The 21,169-nt window shown below is 39.4% G+C and overlaps 1 protein-coding gene across 1 annotated transcript; it reads left to right on the top strand.

The window, feature by feature from the left end:
• Positions 1–995: 995 nt before the first annotated feature.
• Positions 996–20,893, top strand: LOC133517400 (helicase POLQ-like). The gene is given in 18 exon segments (XM_061850703.1): positions 996–1,905; positions 1,908–2,051; positions 2,831–3,009; positions 3,608–3,799; positions 3,973–4,054; positions 4,316–4,506; positions 5,180–5,325; positions 10,262–10,423; positions 11,313–11,482; positions 13,868–14,069; positions 14,856–15,031; positions 15,880–16,034; positions 16,318–16,413; positions 16,784–16,875; positions 17,104–17,211; positions 17,738–17,825; positions 18,753–18,887; positions 20,302–20,893. Coding segments are annotated over 18 exon segments (2,943 nt in total). The 5' UTR covers positions 996–1,352; the 3' UTR covers positions 20,374–20,893.
• The last annotated feature ends 276 nt before the right edge of the window (positions 20,894–21,169 follow it).

Raw genomic sequence — 21,169 nt, 5'->3', positions numbered from 1 at the left:
TTATTATTATCGCTTAAAACTATGTGGAAACTTGCATAGAATTTTCTCATGAACGTTTCCAGAAGTTAAGAGAATGTTCTGTAAGTTGCACATTGCTAATGGCATTAGTCCTAAACGAGCCGTGAGTGGTCTGTATAGTTGGCGCTAAGTGATCAATGCACTGCCAATAAACAACCCATCACGTGTTTCATTTGAAGCGTGCAATGAACCTTGTGGCGTATTAGTAGAAACAAAACAAACGGCTCCTTATATGCACTTTTTATTGTCCTAGTTATGTTTTATATTTTTAATTGTGAATAACGCTGAAACCCTCGGCTGGCTTGGTTTAAGGTACATTAGGTCCAGAATAAGGATTTAAAAAAGTCGTACCATTGCCCGCATCGTTAGCTGTCTATCGTTGGACCTTATTACAAAAGGCACAAGGTCCACCGATGGACACTTAAGAACGTTGCTGTTTGTGCCTAGCGCTTTTTTGGATCACAATACGGCTGCCATAAATTTATTAGCAATCTTGAGGCCTTTCTCGGGGGTTATTGTATAGATTCGAATTTTTGACTATCGCTCGATAAAAGAAATCACGAACGTAGGTCGTAGGTCGTAGGTAGGTAGACTAGGTAGGAGCTTCGAGTCGACAATTGGCGAGAGGTCGCACAGGACCGAGAAAAGTGACGCTGTCTTGTGTCGGAGGCCAAGTCTCATTTTGGGTCGCTGAGCCAAAGGAGTAAGTAAGTAAGTAAGGTCTAAAATGCACTTAATTTTTTTTTAACAAATTATGCACAATAGCCAAAAATATGAAAATTGCTTCTAAAAATTGGCAATATTATGTTTAAGGAATCGTATCGAGCGTATCGATAACTTTTTTATTTATTTTGACGTACATAAAATTAAAATTAAAAAAGATGATATCCGCGCTCCCGGGCACGCGCTTCCATCTTGCTCCCGCATACGCACGCATGTGAGAGTGAGAATCATTGTAGGGACGCTTACTTTACTTATTATTTCATGCTTTTTTGCTTAGTGAATATCTCTTTAACCATCTATACGAGATACAATGGTAGGTAAACTAGGTACTTAATAATACATTTTAATCTTGTTAAATAATTAAAGTCGAAAAAGTGAAAACAAAACAATAACTAAACATGGCCGAATATGTACGTGCCTTATATGTTATATTTGCGTGAAACGGAATGCAAACGTTAAGTCAAGTCAATGTCACTTTAAAAATAAATGTCGAACCGCAAGCGCAAGTTTACGATGCGCTTGTTTACATCAATAAAAGATCGTGTTTTCCTAAAAATCATCACATTAAAACCTATTAAAGTATAAATACCAAATGTGAAGTGATTTCCAGAATGTATTCGATCAGGAAGTCAATGAAAGAAAATTCATCTACGCCCAAGCGGCGGCGTCTCGGCATGTCAAAGATATTGCGTTCGCCAGAATTCTTAACTAAGAAGAACCCAGATGTGTTTTCCGTATGTAGTCCGGTAAATGCCGTACATTTACTGAAGCAAACGGAGCGTTGTGAATCTCCCCCGCTTCCTTGCAACCAAATAGAATATTTGTGTGACTCCGGTAACAATAGTTCATCATGCAGTGAAGTACCATGCTCGCCCTGCGTTTTGAACAGCTCCGTAGTGAGGGATATTGAGAACTGGGATTCTTTATTAGTAACCAAAGACAAAGTTTCGACAACGCAGAATATTGCAGAAATTGAAGACATTTCAGATGATATGTTTTATTCAAGATTAGAGCAATCATGTAACGACGAAATCCTGACATCACGATGCGAGCAGCATTTTAGAGAAAATATCGAAGAAAGCTTTGCAGCTGTTAATGATTCTATTTATCAGAAAGTTCAAGATCAAGAGGTTAAAGATAGTTTATTTGAAACAAAAGATTCCTTTTGCTGGATATCAAAGAAACTTGTATAATAAATGAAAATGGAAAAATTAAAGGAAAAATGTCTGACAATGTAGAAAATTTCTATGGCTTACCGGTTAAGACAAAGAGTTTTTTCAAAAGTTACAGGAATATTGAGAAATTTTATGGTAAGTATTAAGTATTAAAATGCACTTTATATGATTACCTACCTAAAGATCTATTTAAAACGGCAAATAAATAATTATAACTGGCAGTGCATTGTTGTTGTAGCCACAGTCACAGTACATTCATATTCGTTTTTTTCATTGTGGCATTCTTAATGTTCTCTTACAAATCATCACATAGATTGTGTGCATATCAGAAGTTATTTAAGGTGACATGTCACAAAAATCGCAGTTATCTAAGTTTCTATAACTCAGTGTTTATATCTAGGTAAGAATTGAAGAGCATGAAATTTACGACATTGCTAGGTTTAAGAAATGCTATCCTTTGATGACATGACATGACATGACATCCTTTTCTCCTCTTGCACTGATTGATGACATCAGCTTTGACTCTAAGTTTGTCTCATTTGCGAGGGTTAATCTTTATAATGTAAAGTTTATTACTCTTTTATATTGCAATGTTAATGTGTTTTTATGTTGCATAGTTAATTGTTCTCTGAAACTTTTCACTGTAGCTATGATATTGTGTTAAATTAATTTGTAACATTTGCGCTCACTTGTAGAGCATGCTGTGTACACTTGTTTTGGATCTCATGCTAGTTTTTGAGCCATAATATGCAATTGTATGTTTCTTATGATATTGTATGATGTCTGATTAGTGTACATAATGAAGTAAAATAAAATAAAATATATATATATAAAATAATGCGCAGTGGTCAGCCTTATGTACTATAAGGCAAGATCAATCATGAGCACCATGCTTGTTTTTTTTTCTTGATCAGATTGGCAAGAAGAGTGTCTAAACTTAGATGCAATCAGAGAGAGGCGTAATCTAATTTACGCCTTACCAACAAGTGGGGGCAAGACGCTGGTAGCCGAGGTTCTAATGCTGCGCGAGGTGCTCAACAACAAGAAGAATGTGCTGTTCATCCTGCCGTTTGTTGCTATTGTGCAGGAGAAGGTAAGTTGACCAAGAAAACTAAAAGGAGTTCTCTTCTTCCTCTTTTTTAACCTGTTACCCTCTCTTGGGGAGTAGGGCTTGAATAATATTCTTCCACTGGCTCTGGTCCTGGGCAGTTTGGGTAATAAAAGTAGTTGACCAAGAAAAAACAGATAGTGGCAATTACACACGTCACATGCCATCATGGACATTTCTGTTTAGTATGTTTGTATCCATACTACAATGGTATCCATAATAAGATGAACTGGAGTTTCTATTGAGTATTTCATGAATTACCATATCTTCAGGGGCGTAGCTACCGCCGTATCTGCCGTATCAATTATACGGGGCCCCCGGGCCACGGGGGCCCCCAACGTACGTTTTTGTGAGAAATCTTTACCCTTCCTAAGGGCCCCCAAACAAATTTTTATACGGGGCCCCGCCAAGGCACGCTACGCCACTGCATATCTTATATGTTTTATTTTCATGATTCTGATTGAAATCTTTTTGATCTAAAAATACTTTAATTTTGGATAATGCTGTACTTAGATTGATACTATGCCTACTGCTCAATCTAGACTAATACAAACCTTGTATCTGTTTTTCCACAAATCTTCAGATCTGGGCACTCTCCCCATTCGCTGTCAACCTGGACTTTCTAGTTGAAGAATACGCCGCAGGCAAAGGCCACATTCCCCCAAAGAAGCGCAGAAGCAAGCACAGCATCTACATAGCCACCATAGAGAAGGGTCTGGCGCTGGTGCGGAGTCTGATCGAGCTTGGCAGGCTGAGTGAGATCGGACTTATGGTTGTAAGTCAGATTTATGAAAAAGCCTTTCATTTAATTGAATTGTAAATCTTTTTACTCGTATTTTACAAAACCGAATTGCTTTTGTCTTGTTAAATTTAGGTGAGATGTTTGGGTTCGAAAGATTCAACATAATGTGCATACCAAATTATAATGTATCGTCATGTACACTGTAGGTAGACGAACTGCACCTGATCGGCGAGGAGGGGCGCGGCGCCACGCTGGAAACCCTACTGTCCACCGTGCTGTTCGCTAACCGTAAGCTACTTAACCATAGACTCCAATAATTTAAATAAAAACAGGGGGCATCTATACGATTTTCTTCTTTGAAAGGTATGACCACTGATCATGTTCTAAGGGTGGATAGTGTTTGCTCGCACCTCTTTTCCTAATAAATTTTTTCACATCTTAATTTTATTTCTTATATTAAATACTTTTTAGTATTGTAATTTTTTGACTTATAATTTTTATTTAATTTTTTTCATTTTTAATTTCTTTTTAATTAATCTTAATTCGCAGAGGGCATCCAAATAGTAGGCATGAGCGCGACCATCGGCAACCTACCGGAAGTGGCCCGTTTCCTGCGCGCCGACATCTTCCAGCGGGACTTCCGGCCCGTCAAGTTGGACGAGTACGTCAAACTCGGCGCCACCCTGTATAAAATCAGTGCAGATGGAGAGGCAGAGCCGGAGAGGGAATTGAATTTCGATGTTAGTACGCATTATAACACTGTGTTAAGCAAGACATGTCAGCATTTGAAATCGACCACCATGTCGGGGAAACCTGAGCTGAAGACCGTGATGGATGGCGCAAGCGTGTTGTGGAGGAGGAAAGGCTATGCGATCAAGCCTGGTTTAATGTGTTAAATAGCAGGTGTCACAGAAAGCAACCTCAGGTGGCATGAGCTTTCTCTGCCAAAAATGTGGGAGGTCGTGCCGCTCACGCATCGGCCTCCGCAAACCCGATGTTTAAATCGTCTGCAATAGACGCAAAAGCCTGTGAGTATGGATTATCAGGCTATTTAAATGGCTATACAATATCTCGTTCCTCCAATATTCAGGTTATTGCCAGATGACGTCTCAGATCTACCCTTTTTTTTTCGGCGTATAGTCGTCTGATTGCGGGTTTGGGTTCCACAGTGACATCTATTGCACTTAAGATTTCTGGTCAAAATAATTTAAATTCTGTTCAACAGGTCGTGTTGAATATTGTATGTTTTTATACAGAAATTGTCAGTTTTCTTATTTTATTCGTCCGAGCTAAGTTCTAGGATTTTACTTTTTCTACACATATGAGTAGTAAGGTAAGAGTTAGTTTTCGTCAAACCGATGTCATGCTATGCTTTTTCATGGAATGACCGTTTAATCTTTCCCTTGTTTTTAGTACACACCAGCGGCCACAGCCCTAGACCCAGATTGCGTGGGTGGACTAGTTTCCGAAGTGGTACCCTCCTCCTCCTGCCTCGTCTTCTGTCCCACCAAGCGGAATTGCGAGAACGTGGCTGATCTACTGTGCAAACTACAACGCAAGTTAGTACCATAACTAGTGTACTAGGTTCTACTAGATCTGGTCTCATGTGATACCAACTAGCCTCTGAAGTGGTACCATCCTCCTTCTGCCTAGTGTTCTGTCCTACGAAACGTCACTGCGAGAACGTCGCCAATCTACTGTGTAAGCTACAACGCAAGTTTTTGAATTTCGCGCCTTTTCCTACAGACAAAGTGGTTTTGCCGAGTATACATCTTATAAAATCAGTGAATATTTTAAGCCAGTGTTAAGAGCCCTTAATCCTTGGAGCGTTATCCGATTTCACGAAATAACGCTCGATAGATGGCGTTGGCGCTCGGTACGCGAGCGCCGGCAACGCGACGCGCGTTTCAATGCAGACTAGAATAATCTTGATAGTTTTCAATATAATTTCAAGCAACATTAATTTTAGTGTTATATGATATCATATGGGCACTCTTTATTTTATTTTATATGTACAGTAGTTTTTTTAATGTACACTACTACTAAGTGTACAGACTACGGAGTGTACTATAACCCTTGCTCTTTATTCTGTCTCTTTCACACCAATGGAAAATGAAGAAGTTAGTAAATGACTGCAGGTATAAATAAAGTATATTAGTGCGATAGAGAGACAGATAGTGTTTCGTTGTCGTATCGTAAACGATTGGCATGTTGGCCACACACTTGCTTGGTGCCTAGCCAAAATACCAATCGTTTGCGTATATTAGTGCGATAGAGAGACAGTAGTGTTTCGTTGTCGTATCGTAAACGATTGGCATGTTGGCTACGCACCCATGATACCTAACCAAGAAGCCAATCGATTGCGCATATTAGTGCGATAGAGAGACAGATAGTGTTTCCTTGTCGTATCGTAAACGTTTGGCATGTTGGCTACGCACCCATGCTGCCCAGCCAAGATGCCAATCGTTTGTGCATATTAGTACGAGAGAGAGACAGATAGTGTTTCGTTGTCGTATCGATTGGCATGGTGGCTACGCACCCATGCTGCCTAGTCAAGATGCCAATCGTTTGCGCACATTAGTGCTATAGAGTTTCAGTGTTATTTGAAATCACGTTAGGGTTTGTATTATTATTTATGACCCGAATTAAGTCCATCCAGGTTCTTATGATGGAGTCAGGAGTTGGTCACCAGAACTCCTAATCTACTCATTATAATTCCATCGTGCTTGGGCTCAAAAGATTTGCCCTGACGAACACCATCGATCTAGATGAGGTCCAGGGTCTCATGACGGAGTCAGGAGTTGGTCACCAGAACTCCCCAGAACTCCTAATCTACTCATCATAACTCCATCGAGTTTGGGCTCAATAGATTTACCCTGATGAGCACCATCAATCTAGATGAAGTCCAGGGTCTCATGATGGAGTCAGGAGTAGGTCACTAGAACTCCTAATCTACTCATTATAATTCCATCGTGTTTGGGCTCAAAAGATTTGCCCTGACGAGTACCATCGATCTAGATGAAGTCCAGGGTCTCATGATGGAGTCAGGAGTTGGTCACCATAATTCCTAATCTACTCATCATAACTCCATCGTGTTTGGGCTCAATAGATTTGCCCTCACGAGCACCATCAATCTAGATGATGTTCAGGGTCTCATGATGGAGTCAGGAGTTGGTCACTAGAACTCCTAATCTACTCATTATAATTCCATCGTGTTTGGGCTCAAAAGATTTGCCCTGACGAGTACCATCGATCTAGATGAAGTCCAGGGTCTCATGATGGAGTCAGGAGTTGGTCACCAGAACTCGTAATCTATTTATCATAACTCCATCGTGTTTGGGCTCAATAGATTTACCCCGACAAGCACCATCAAATTACCATTATGAAACCAGGGCAAATCTTTTGAGCCCAAACACGATGGAGTTATGATGAATAGACTAGGAGTTCTGGTGACCAACTCCTGAGTCCATCATGAGACCCTGGACCTGATCTAGATTGATGGTGCTCGTCAGGGCAACTCTATTGAGCCCAAACACGATGGAGTTATGATGAGTAGATTAGGAGTTCTGGTGACCAACTCCTGACTCCATCATGAGACCCTGGACCTCATCTAGGTCGATGGTGCTCGTCATGGCAAATCTCATGAGCCCAAACACGTTGGAATTATAATGAGTAGATTAGGAGTTCTAGTGACCAACTCCTGACTCCATCATGAGACCGTGGACTTTATCTAGATTGATGGTGCTCGTCAGGGCAAATCTATTGAGCCCAAACACGATGGCGTTATGATAAGTAGATTAAGAGTCCTGGTGACCAACTCCTGACTCCATCATGAGACCCTGGACCTCATCTAGATCGATGGTGTTCGTCAGGGAAAATCTTTTGAGCCCAAACACGATGGGATTATAATGAGTAGATTAGGAGTTCTGGTGACCAACTCCTGACTCCATCATGAGAACTTGGACTTCATCCGGGGCAAAAATAATAATGCAAATGCAAACCCTAACGTAATTTCAAGTAAAAATGCGTTTTTCAGAAAATCGCAGCCAAATAACACTAGACCCTACTCATAGTGTTGTGTTCCTGCCGGTGAGTAAGGTTGCCAGAGCTCAACGAGGGGCGGGAGGGGGTTAGAGTCGGCAACGCGCATGTAACTCCTCTGGAGTTGCAGGCGTACATAGGCTACGGATACTGCTTACCATCAGGCGGGCCGTAAGCTTGTTTGCCACCGACGTAGTATAAAAAAAGGACCACTAAAAATCCATCAATAAGCGAGAGTCTGTTAAGCATAGTGTAAAAAATGAACTTTTATTAAGATTTTCTAATCGCAGTATATAGCACTTCTCGGAACTCCGTAGCTGATTACGATCGCAACGAATGCCTGACAATCGAGCACAGGTCCGTCCTCTAAGAGCGCTCCGCGCGGACTGAGAGCGGGGCGTCGCTGCTGCGTGATTTATACGTGTTTAAAAAAAATATAAATTTACGGCAATGTAGGTCCCATAGTTATGATTTTTTTTTTATAGGTTAACATAAAGTTACAGTTTGCTATAATATTATTTTTAAAGCAAAATATGCGTACAATTTGCGGAAAAAAAATATAATAAAAACCTGTTTTCTCCAAAAAAATGAAGAAAACTCGGAAGGTATTTTATCAGTTTTTTCAAATGAATCTTCGATTGTTAATCATTCCAGCCCCTCGTACGAGATATGTTGAATCAAATTGTAGTCATTCATGTACCAAATGATTCTTGTTTACAGCAAAATTGAGAACCGAAACGCCACATCTCACTGCAAAATTTGGAAAAGACTCCCAAAAAAACTCATTAAAAAAGAGGTTTAAAAGAGAAAATGAAAATTTGAACTGTTGGAGCCGCTAGTTTAGGAAACGATTATTTAAGTACGTTACCAGTTTTTGAATAAATACTAATAGTTACGTCGTAATCTTGAATGGAAAAGGAAGCATTTTACAAAATACGCTCGTCTGTAGGAATAAGGACTCTTAATCTTTTTTTTTAAATCTCATTTATTAGGGTTCCGTAGCCAAATGGCAAAAAACGGAACCCTTATAGATTCGTCATGTCCGTCTGTCTGTCCGATTCTGTCACAGCCACTTTTTTCCGAAACTATAAGAGCTGTACTGTTCAAACTTAGTAAGTGGATGTATTCTATGAACCGCATTAAGATTTTCACACAAAAATAAAAAAAAAACAATAAATTTTGGGGGTTCCCCATACTTAGAACTGAAACTCAAAAAATCTTTTTTCATCAAACCCATACGTGTGGGGTATCTATGGATAGGTCTTCAAAAATGATATTGAGGTCTCTAATATCATTTTTTTCTAAAATGAATACTTTGCGCGAGAGACACTTCCAAAGGGGTGAAATGTGTGTCCCCCCCCCGTAACTTCTAAAATAACAGAATGAAAAATCTAAAAAAAATATATGATATACATTGCCATGTAAACTTCCACCGAAAATTGGTTTGAACGAGATCTAGTAAGTAGTTTTTTTTTAATACGTCATGAAATTAAAAAAAAAAATTTTTTTCATCATATCCATACATGTGGGTAATCTATAGATAGGTCTTCAAAAATGATATTAAGGTTTCTAATATTATTTTTTTCTAAACTGAATAGTTTGCGCGAGAGAACCTTCCAAAGTGAAAAAAAGTGTGTCCCCCCCCCTGTAACTTCTAAAATAACAGAATAAAAAATCTAAAAAAAATATATGATATACATTACGATGCAAACTTCCAACGAAAATTGGTTTGAACGAGATCTAGTGAGTAGTTTTTTTTTTTAATACGTCATAAAATAAAATAATTTTTTTTTTCGTCAAACCCATACGTGTGGGGTATCTATGGATAGGTCTTCAAAAATGATATTTAGGTTCCTAATATAATTTTTTTCTTAAGTGAATAGTTTGCGTGAGAGACACTTCCAAAGTGAAAAAATGTGTCCCCCCCCCCCCCCCCCCCTGTAACTTCTAAAATAACAGAATGAAAAATCTAAAAAAAAAACTATAATTTACATTACGATGCAAACTTCCACCGAAAATTGGTTTGAACGAGATCTAGTAAGTAGTTTTTTTAATAAGTCATAAAATAAAAATATTTTTTTTTTTCATTAAACCCATACGTGTATCTATGGATAGGTCTTCAAAAATGATATTTAGGTTTCTAATATCATTTTTTTCTAAACTGAATAGTTTGCGCGAGAGACACTACCAAAGTGGTTAAATGTGTGTCCAAAGTGGTAAAATGTTGAACGAGATCTAGTAAGTAGTTTTTTTTAAATACGTCATAAAGGAACCCTTCATGGGCGAGTCCGACTCGCACTTGGCCGCTTTTTTATAAGCCATACATCTTATGATTAAGTCGGCTACCCAGTTAAAATATTTTGTTATCTTATTTTTTAATACTACGTCGGTGGCAAAGAAGCATATGGCCCGCCTGATCTACAACGTATTTTGAATGAAAGGTCGTGTCTGTAGAGAAATGGCGACGCATCGAACAGCAGACCGCCAGTCGTTGGAAGCGGCGCTGCGGGCGTCGGGCGCCGCGCCCGCGCTGGCGCGCGCCGGGCGCCGCGGCGTCGCCTGGCACCACGGCGGGCTGGCCGGCGACGAGAGGGCGCTGCTGGAACAAGCTTTTAGGTCAAAAAATACTTTTTTTATTGACTTGATATGCCTTTAGGCTTTCAGGTGGCAGGAAATATGAAGGTTGATAATATTAGGAACAGAAGACGGAGGATAGTGTTAGGAACGGAATAAAGAAAAAACGGAAATGGGCTCGAAAAATAAGAAGAGAGATAAAATTACTTGGTTTCCCTCGTGGAGCGCGCCTGTTGTATTTTCTCTGATCTTCTTGTCTTCTTTGTCACAAATTAAAGTCAGTCCAGTGTCTACTCACAATAAAATGAAATGCATACCTAACGCACGAAGTCCGAAGGAATTGATATTTTTCAACTTTAAAAGAGATTTAAAAGCAGGCACGTTGTATCGGCCTTAATTCGTTCTTGTCAAATAGTTTTTTTTTTAATTCAAAAATTACTGAATGCAGTTTCGAATGGTGGATATCCGGTAGAATGATAGAACGTAAATTTGACGTATAATTTTGCTAGATGAAATAATATATTCCTAAACACATAGTGCTCAGGATTGCGACAAATGAAAGACATAATGATTATTATCACATGGTATTGAAATTATAACTTGACCTATATCGGTCCCGAACGAAGCGAGGGGAGCAATTTCCTCGGATAAAAAGGTAGTTTATTAAATTAAATTAAATATCATTTATTTTCAGGCAACTAAGGCCCATATATACACACCTTACAGAGTAACATAAATATATACAATAGTAAAAATCTTAAAATCTAAAAATCATTTTGACGACGCAGTTTTCCGTTGCGGCACCTGTTCCGGTGCGGGATTCGGCAGATTCCCACGAAACCGCCGAAATACACACACCACCTTTCGGCCAGAAGTTCGCGCTCGCGATGGATTCCAGCATGATGGTTATTGTTGTGTCCGGCCCGTGCAGGTCGGGCGTGATCTCGGTGCTGTGCTGCACGTCGACGCTGGCGGCCGGCGTCAACCTGCCGGCGCGGCGCGTCATCATACGCGCGCCGCGCGTCGGCCGCGCCTTCCTCTCGCTGGCCGCCTACAGGCAGATGTGCGGCCGCGCCGGGCGCGCCGGCGTCACCGACTCCGGTCAGTTCAGGCTTGTTTTCAGGAAAATGGTTCAACTTACAAGAAAACTGTGTATTGCTAATATATTCTTCGTTAAATTCTCTACAGCTTTTGTCTTTAAAGTATGTTGGTAGGACTTGTATTTTTCAAGTTAGGAGTGGATTTTAAATGTATGGACGAGCGGGCGGCGCTGGCGTCCCTGATTCCGGTTAGACTTATAGTTACAAGAAAACAACAAACAAAGGACAAGATGTTCTCCGTTAAATTCTCTGTAATTTTCATCTTTGAAGTACGTATGTTACTGGGACTTGTAGTTTCCAAGTGGTGTGGACGGGCATGACGAACAGGGGTCACCGACTCTGGTCACGTTTGGATTGTAGTGAATGGTTAAAGTTCCAAAAAAATTCTTTATGAAGAAAATGTTCTTTACTGAATTTTCTATGGCTGATTTTAGTATCATGCGGGCCGTCAGTACGGATCGCTCCGAACGAGCCAATATGTATTAATCTTACAGAGCGTTTAAGAGTAATGCGGACATGTCCGTACTACGGACGTGCTGCGCAGCGACATCCACAACGTCTACTTAAACACAAAAATGGATTTACGCTCGTTTAGCCACGAGTTTGTATTAGATTTTATACATTGTTTCAAGGGACATGACTGTCTATGGAAATACACCAGCAGAGACTATAAAAATAAAGTTTTAAAAACGTCGGCGTACAATAAACTTTTAGAAATCTACAAGAAACATGATTTCAATAGTACAATTGCTGATGTTAAAAAAACTATTCAGTCTTTGCGAGCATGTCACAGGAAGGACAGAAAAAAGGTTCAAGTTAGCATGAGGACTAGATCAGGGGCCGATGAAGTGTATAAACCCAAGTCGTGGTGCTATACAGAACTGGAATTTCTGAACGACCAAACAGAGCGTTAGTACCTTTCTATTTCTGAATTGCAAATACGTATTATATTTATTTGGTAAAATGCAGTTAGCAATGAACTGCTACCTATATGTATAGTGATAATAGGTTTTGTAGATTATTTTATAAATTAAATAAAACTATAACATAGATCTGTGACGCCATCTTTATTGTTCGATGTTTTCAGTTGGTCCATACACAAATAATAAGTCCATACCATTTTTTTCTTTTTATTTTGTTCTTTCTCTTCATATAACAGTATGCCCAAGTAACAAAGTAATTCCGGCTTGGAACACGACGTGTCTTCGCCAACGATGAGAGTAGACTGTTTGGTACGCTAATGGATCAACAAACGCAAGTAGACGACCCAACGAAACAACGGTTTTGACCGTTAGCTCGCCGGCTCCCCAATGGATCACCCGCTATAGTTCCACGTTATACCTACTTGACGGTCGGCGCCCACTGACGGACAAGCTAATCGCTCCGGCGTCATTGACTTTGGTGAGGCACCATTGTCAGAAAATAGCCAAGAGTTACAATAAAAGCTGTGTGTAAATGTTTTTGTCGCAGTTTTAAAATTATAGCTTCTTAGGCTTAGACTTAGGGTCGGTTGCACCAAACTGCATGTCACCATATGGTTGTTTCCATCTACAAATCTTAGGGCAGAATTGTACCTATCCCAATAAATTCTTTTGGACTATAAGAACATGTTAAACTACTTTTAGGGGACCTGTAATGACCATATTTTTGTAAATATTGAATTTAAAATATCTTTTGGCACACGTCACGTGACCAAACTCGAAACGTCATTGAAGATTCTGATAACGTCACAACTCTCGGATTGACACTGTTGACAGTTAGGCGATAAACAACAAATGTCAGTTGACAGTTCGTATCTTCTACGTGTGTATGTAGTTATGTGTCAAACCGTAAACTGTGACGTCACACAATTTTGAAAGAGCGTTTTGGGCGCGAAAGCATCTGTCAAAATATATTTTGTTAATTTAACATATTTAAAGCTGTTTTTAGTATAAAAGTTGAATTCTAGGGCAACTTTTAGTTAATATAGAACGTAATACAAGCATTTCAAAAAATTTGAAACAACCCTATTCGTTAAATTTTACTGTATGGGAAGTTTTATAGTTCACGGCCGATTGCCGTCGATCAGTCTACAAGTGTGGATGGTGCAAGTGGCCCAGTCTGAATGTACGGGCCGCGCCGGGGTCACAGATACTGGTTGGAATTATGTTATCTTTAGGTGTAAAACGGATAAAGTTACAATAAAGCTATGGATAAAATGTTCTCCGTTGGAAGTTTTTTTCTAAGACTTCTATATTTCTCGAATTAAAGGTTACGTAAATATATAGTTCTCGAATTACAGGTCACGTAAATTTTGCAGATGCTGCATATTTAGCCGCGCGCCTATTCCTAACAAAATCTATGTTATTTTTGTAATAAATATATTACACTATTTTTTACCGTCTAGGCGAGAGCATAATAATCTGCAGCGCCGCGGACTGGCCCGAGCTGCGGGCGGTGCTGCGCGGCGGCCTGGCGCCCGCCGCCAGCCGCCTCGCCGGCGCCGCCGCCGCCCGCTGCGGGCTCGCGCTCGGCGCGGTGGCCCTGCGCCTCGCGGACACCAGGACCCAGCTGCGCCAACTGTTCAACACCACCTTCATGGCTACGAGGTTAGTGTACTATACATATGATGCTGATGAGAATTCTGGTCCTCAGTGGAGGGGCTCTAGAGTTGGCAGACACGAGAAGTAAGCTCCGCGAACTGTTGAAGACCGCCTTTATGGCTGCGAGGTTAGTATAGTCTGGCGCTACTATACATATGATGCTCGTGAGAATTCTGGTCCTCAGTGGAGTGAGTCTAGAGTTGGTAGATATGAGAAGCAAGCTTCGTGAACTGTTGAAGACCTTTTATGGCAACTAGGTTAGTATGTAAATTCTAGCGTTATTATACTCTATACATAATTGCGATGAATGTAATTTGTGTATTACCATCTGTCCCCCGCCCGACGTAAACGAGGCGAGTTCGGGGACAGATGGGAATCTTTGACCCCGTGGACAGGTAAGAAGAATTATATTTCTTTTAATTTCATATAGTAACAAAGAATCCTGTTGTTGCATAGGCATCCCCCGACCTTTAATAGACACGTTTCCAAAGTGGTTACTACAATTTTGTGCCTAAGTGTATATAATACAATAGTTATTTGTGTCCCAAGGGAGGAAAAGTAGGAAATTGCGTGCCGCGTGCATGGTGCGCATACTATTTTTCTGCTCGACGGAAGCGGAAAGCGGCCACTTCGTTTAGCGCAGCGGGAGCAAAATTGACGCTTTCCGCCCTGAGGGCAGAAAAATATATTTCAATTTATTTTAACATCTTTTTAATTTCACATAAGAAAAGATAATAATTATGATATTTAAAAAAAGTAGTATTCAATAAGGTTTATCGTATCTTATTGCAGCTCAGAAGTAGACATAAAGAAAATCTGCGACGAGTCCATCCGCTCGCTCATTCAGAGCGGCGTCCTCGAAGTCGGACACCAGTCCAACGACGAGTCTCACACGGCTGCTGGACAAACAATAGTTTACAGTGATAGTAAACTGACTGTCAGTAAACTAGGACGAGCAGCCATTAAAGGTGTGTTGTATTATTCAATTTTACAGATCTGGATATCCGCGTTGAGTTGATTTGTAATATAGTTTGGCTTCCGGTACTATGATTCCGTAACCGTGATACAATTTCTGCTAGAAATAAAATAAATAAGTTATGGTCCCGTGTCTCTATATTTTTTATTTTGCATACTTTTATTTAGCTTACCCTGTTTCGTTTTTTTGGGTCAATCCTTATAACTTAAATTATAATCAATCAGAAGTTCCATCGTGGTATCCGATTCAGCTGAAATTTGGAGTGTTTCCTTAAGTCCGATGGCAATGCAATAATATGCTAACATGGAGCTGGGGCGTGGCTGGGGCTCATTTCTCGAACGTTATTAGACTAATATTATTAGTCCATGAACTATCAAGTCGCATGGGTTCCCATGGCAACACACCGACAATATTAGACTAATACCGTTCGAGAAATGGGCCCCTGATCTGATGATGCAGTGAGAAGGTAGCAAACGGAATGTTTCAAAAGAAAAACGCAAACACATCGAGTTAATTTATTTATTTATTTATGTACAAGATACATATAGGTATACTAAAATATATCTAAACATAAAACTAATTAAAAACTAAACCTAAATAAATCAGAACTTAAATATAAATATAAACTAAATATGTATAAAAAAAAACTACCAACCTATTGGCTACCGGGCCGTCCCCGATGCACTTTATAGTACTTTATAGACATGCAGATCAGAATAAGTATAGTCATAAGTGTGTCACATTTTTTTCCAGTAATTTGAGAATAGGAAAAATCATTGACACCGTCAATCAATTTGTATAGCGAAATTAATTTCTAAATGTAGTATTTTGTTCAAACAGGTTGCATGGAGCTCTCAGTAGCCAAACAGATGCTGCAAGATCTAGAAACAGCTTCTCGTGGCCTGGTACTAATGGGAAGCCTGCATTTGCTCTATCTAGTCACACCACATGACGCAGCCGGCGTGAGACCAGATTACAGGCATTACTATTCTCTGGTGAGTAGCATTCGGCTAAAATTTCACGTTTTGGTACAACTCTTGGTGGATCTAATCGGTGGCGGCGTGTCGATTATCCCTTTTGGGCAAATCGGAGGCAAATTAGCAAGACGTTGAGAATGGGAATATTATTCCGTGGACGCTTCACCACTGCTTCTTTAGGTGTATTCCCACCTGTCCCCGTTTCAGTTACAGGGCGGGGACAGTTGAGAATACGACCTATTTGTTTGTAAAATTCAAGCTTCGTTTTGCTAATTTATTTTATTATGTTTTATTGTTTCAGTACTGCAATTTAGACGAAGACGCCGTGCAAACGGCGAAAATACTCGGCATCACAGAGGTGAATGCCATCCGAATGATGACTGGAAAACCTATTACGGTACGTAGCTGTATGAGGGAAACACTGTAGTAAAATAATTTATTTTGATGCACGCCAAAACTCTTTATGACGGAGGATGATATCACCCTGAAAAGCACACGTCAAATTCTCCATAGGCATTTGTGTGATGGTTTTGGGTCCTCAATGGTTGTATATTATGGTGATCGCTGGTTACCGATTGAAATGAAAGTTTAGATCTGCTGATTTCCAACCGCCTTATCAGTCCCTAAACGAGACTCAGTCTCACGATCTCGTTTTTTACTTGAAACGTCGCTGTTGAATGACATTTTCCAAAGAAAATTATTGTTACAAGCTTTCTTTTATTTCAATGATTTCTAGAACTAACAACTTACAATCATTTTGTCAACAGAACGTATCTGAAAAAGTTCTGTGCCGATTTTACGTGGCCTTGATGCTGTACGACCTGTGGAACCAAGTGCCCTTCCACGTCGTCGCAGACAAGTGAGTGTATTATAATTAATATTTCTGATATTTTTGTTTTACGATGTAATTATTATTCCAAACATTCCCACTTTACGCTGCGAATTCTCATCGGTCCCCGGTTCGGTCAAGTTTGCATGCAGTCAGGAGATTGAGACGACGAATTCGGCGGATGCTGGTTCGAATTTGCTCGTGGACATTAGAAGGCTTGGTTACTTTTTCGTTAGTAAGTAAATATTTCTGTTTTAGGTACTGCGTCTCGCGCGGCACCGTGCAAACTGTCATGGCGTCCGCCGCTGCCCTTGCGTCGAGCGCCACTCGCTTCTGTGAGGAGCTGGAACATCTGTGGAGCTTCAAGTCGGTTTCTAGTATTACTTCACTTAGTAACTTTTTCCATTTGGCTGCATATAGCATAGTTGTTATTGTTGTGTTTTGGCATATAAAATTGAAACTAAATATAAAAACGAAAAACATGTTTTTCGCTGACTAATGCTGTTGTTCTTAGTTAAAACACAAGTATTGCTTTGCTGATGCGCGAAATAATAACTTGCGTATTAGTTTGTATGCAATTATTATTCCCACCATCGCGCCGCGGAAATAAGTAAAACAAACCACCACCAAAAATACAAACCTCGATTCCGCCTCTCTACGAAGTAAGTATCATCAGATGTTGGAGATGCGATCAAGCATCCGGGAACGGAAAAAAACGAAGTAAATTAACGCATGATACTATTAATTATTTTAAAAACAGTTGATCTTAAAAAATATAAAATAATATTTAAACGGAAAATTAATTTAACAAATTAAATCTCTATCATTTAAGGTTACCCCTGGGCCAATAAAGTGTCTCATCTTGTATGATGAACGTGCGATATGTTCGCAGAGCACTGTTCAGCGAGCTGTCCCCCCGCCTGGCGCACTGCGCCGCGCCCGAGCTCCGCCAGCTCATGGAGTTGCCGGCGGTGAAGAAGGTAACGGTATATTCCCATTTCTCCCCGCCGGGCACAGATGGGAATTGGTGCATTCATAAGTGAATCATTCCCCTCATGTATGGCGGTGGTCACACCGGGCGGGGACAAAGGAGAATAAAAAAAGTTAAGGTGTATAACCAGCGTTATCTGTTAACGGATAATTTGTACACCTTATTGCAAAGACATAAGGTCCACTGGACAAAATATTAGATAGTACCAATATGCTTATAAGCAAACTTAAATATCTTATCTTATTGATAAGACTTGATATTGTAGTGCAATTATTTGACATTGACAAATGCAACAATATTAATTATTAATACCAAACTATAACCATGTCATTTTTAATAATCTTGACTTAATATTTCAATTGCAATTTGATATTAATGAACATAATGATTATTTTATTTTTAATTATAGACATATTATTCTCACTTATGTGATGATAATAATTGATTTTCTGATGTTGACATATTGTAATATTTTAAGAATATTATAAATAAACGCGGGGACAGGAGGGGATGAAAATATAACCACCTGTCCCTACAAAATGTGACAGTCGGGGACGCATGGGAATAATTTCATTTCTATGTGCAACCGCGGGGATAGAAGGGTATGAAAATATACGATAATATTTGACGTTCATAAGCGCATTGTAATATGCCTACTTGAATAATAAACTATCTTTATCTTTATTACGAATTGTCCCCGTTGCATATTACACCTATCGCAACTTCCTCGGCCATTGGGCCAGTTTTTTCAAATACCGTTAATTTTTATAAACATCGGGCCGAATGCGGATAGTTTCTTTTTAATCTGTGGGACAAATGAGAACGATATGTTTTATTCCGCCGAGACAGTCATAAATAACAATAGTGATGATTAATCACATCTGATCTTATAATAAAATGACTAATCTTATTGCAGGCCCGAGCGCTCCAGCTGATGCGTGCTGGTTACAAGCGGGTGGAGGACTTGGCGAAAGCTTCAATCGACGATCTCACAGCATCCGTGGCTCATCTCTCGAGGTCCGCCGCCACACACCTCGTCAGCGCCGCTAGAGTACGTATAAAATGTGGTGTTTGGCTGACAATATAAATCAGCTTATTTTATAGTTCTTTCTGATTTATTTTTGGAACGAAGTTCCTTATCGGACGGTACGGATTTGGCGGATGGGGGCTGGGCGAAAAAAAGTGTAAGATATTTCCGTCACAACTCATACGATAGAGAAGGATGAGGATGACGGACACGGACACGATTTCCTCATATGAGATGTGAAAAGCAGTATGTGTCACATGATAGCAAAATTGTTTCCGTTTTGGGGGTTAATACCTGAATTTCGTTACGACCTATTCTTAACTTCGTTCCAACGCGCACGCGGTTAGGTGCTCACGCATTTTTTAAAATATCAATATATATTTTGTCAAAAGATAACTTCAGCCTACGGTTGTCCAATTATTTTCTAGAGAAATACAATTATTTTAATCATATCCGCGTATATTCATGATGGCGATGATCGAAGATATAGATCGTGCCATTCATGACATGAACTATAATATTAATTATCTAGTGCTTTATTTCGTGCATGGTGTGGAATAATGATTTAATTATAAATACAATTCATTTAATATCCAGTTCAAATACAGTATCCCTATTACGAATACAAGATGGGGCCAATTTCTTGTATGGGAATCGATTTTAGGGTTTCGAGAAGCAAATAGCACAGTTAAGTTAATTTTACGGTTTAACTCACGTGTATTTAGTCTCTCGCGCGACATGTTTCGGTAAATGGATGTTTCGCGAAATGTTGCGTACCGCGTAATTTTTTTTTTAGCAGCTCTCTCGATACTTTAAATCCTATTGTAGCACTGTTACTGTCGGTTGGCAATAGACGCTATTTCTATAAGACTTTAATTTGAAATCAACCTTATCAACAACCGACAATGTCACCTTTAGTTAGCAAGGTATGTAACCTCATGCCGTCTATTGTAGACAAAAATTGGCAGTGAGTTTTGAATCTAAAATATAGGACAATAGAGTTGAATTAGTTATGTTTTGAAATCGTATGTGAATGTATTGAATACAGATTGAATATATTAAGTTGTTGGAATAGTGTTTGGGAAACATCTCATTTAAAGTAGGCCGATGTTACAAAAAGTCGTGGGACTCGTGGATTCAATCTCGCTCAAAACGTTAAACCCTTCTTTCCGTGTTGAAACTAAAATAGATGGTAATGATGATATTTTTTCCAATGCTACCACTTGGTGGTCGGTTGGTTTTTATCACTTGGTAGTAAAAGGCACCCCTTAAACCATACCGGTTGAATATGCGGTAAAGGGTTAACCATTTTCATTTGCAAAGTGGTAATTTCTGTTCCATGAAATAACAATTTAAAAACCATAGTCCAAAGTTGTATTCCGTAAAACTAACACAATGCGTTTATTGCTACGTTTTTATTTAATTTCGTGGCTTTCAGATGATGCTGATCGAGAAAGTGGAAAACCTACGCGCAGAAGCCGAAGACGTCATGGAAGAATTGAAGGTGTAACGTGAAATCATAATTATGTTCCTAATTTGTAATAAGTTGTCATCATATCTACAGAATTACATAAGTCTCTAGTCGCTGTATTCCGATTTGTCCCCGCCCCACGTGACAGACGAAAGGTACAGACGGGAATGATTTATATGAATGCACCTATCCATATCTGTCCCCGGTGGGGTCAAATGGGAATACACCTTTATATTGCATTAGATTGGTTTTCTTTATTTTGGTCGGTTGCGAATGTTTTTATGCATTATACGAGTATTAATCTTAATGAAATAAGCAACCTGAAGTAACAACTAGTGGCACCTTTAGATTACGATGAAATTAATTAAAAATGTATTACGGTTGAGAAAAATATTATGTAATAATATTAGCTTAAATAAACTAAATATGAGTAAAGACTGGTCGATAACGTAGTTATTTTGTATTCACCAACACTAATGTAGTGAAATTAAATCTAAATATAAAATGTGTTAGTATTATTAAGTGTTATTTGATTGAAAATATATTAAGATGAATATAACATATTGTGTTATTTCTATATTTTTTAATGATTAAGTAAATTGAAAAAAAGGTCTCGCCCCTCGGCCTAGTAAAACTGCACATTTGTGTCTTTCTAATGGGTCTCTATACGGGTCTGATGGCAGGTACAGTCGAGGAAATTGATTCTTTAGCAGTTTACGGTTCACTTTACATTGGACAGCTCTTAGCATAAGTATGTACAACAAAAATTACTTGAACCGCAAATTGCTAAAGAATCAATTTCCTCGACCGCGGACCGTACAATTGTCATATTGAC

Source organism: Cydia pomonella, chromosome 4, assembly GCF_033807575.1.
Source record: "Cydia pomonella isolate Wapato2018A chromosome 4, ilCydPomo1, whole genome shotgun sequence".
NCBI lineage: Eukaryota > Metazoa > Arthropoda > Insecta > Lepidoptera > Tortricidae > Cydia > Cydia pomonella.
Note: the sequence above shows the minus strand (reverse complement) of the source record. Positions and strands in the feature narration are given on the sequence as shown.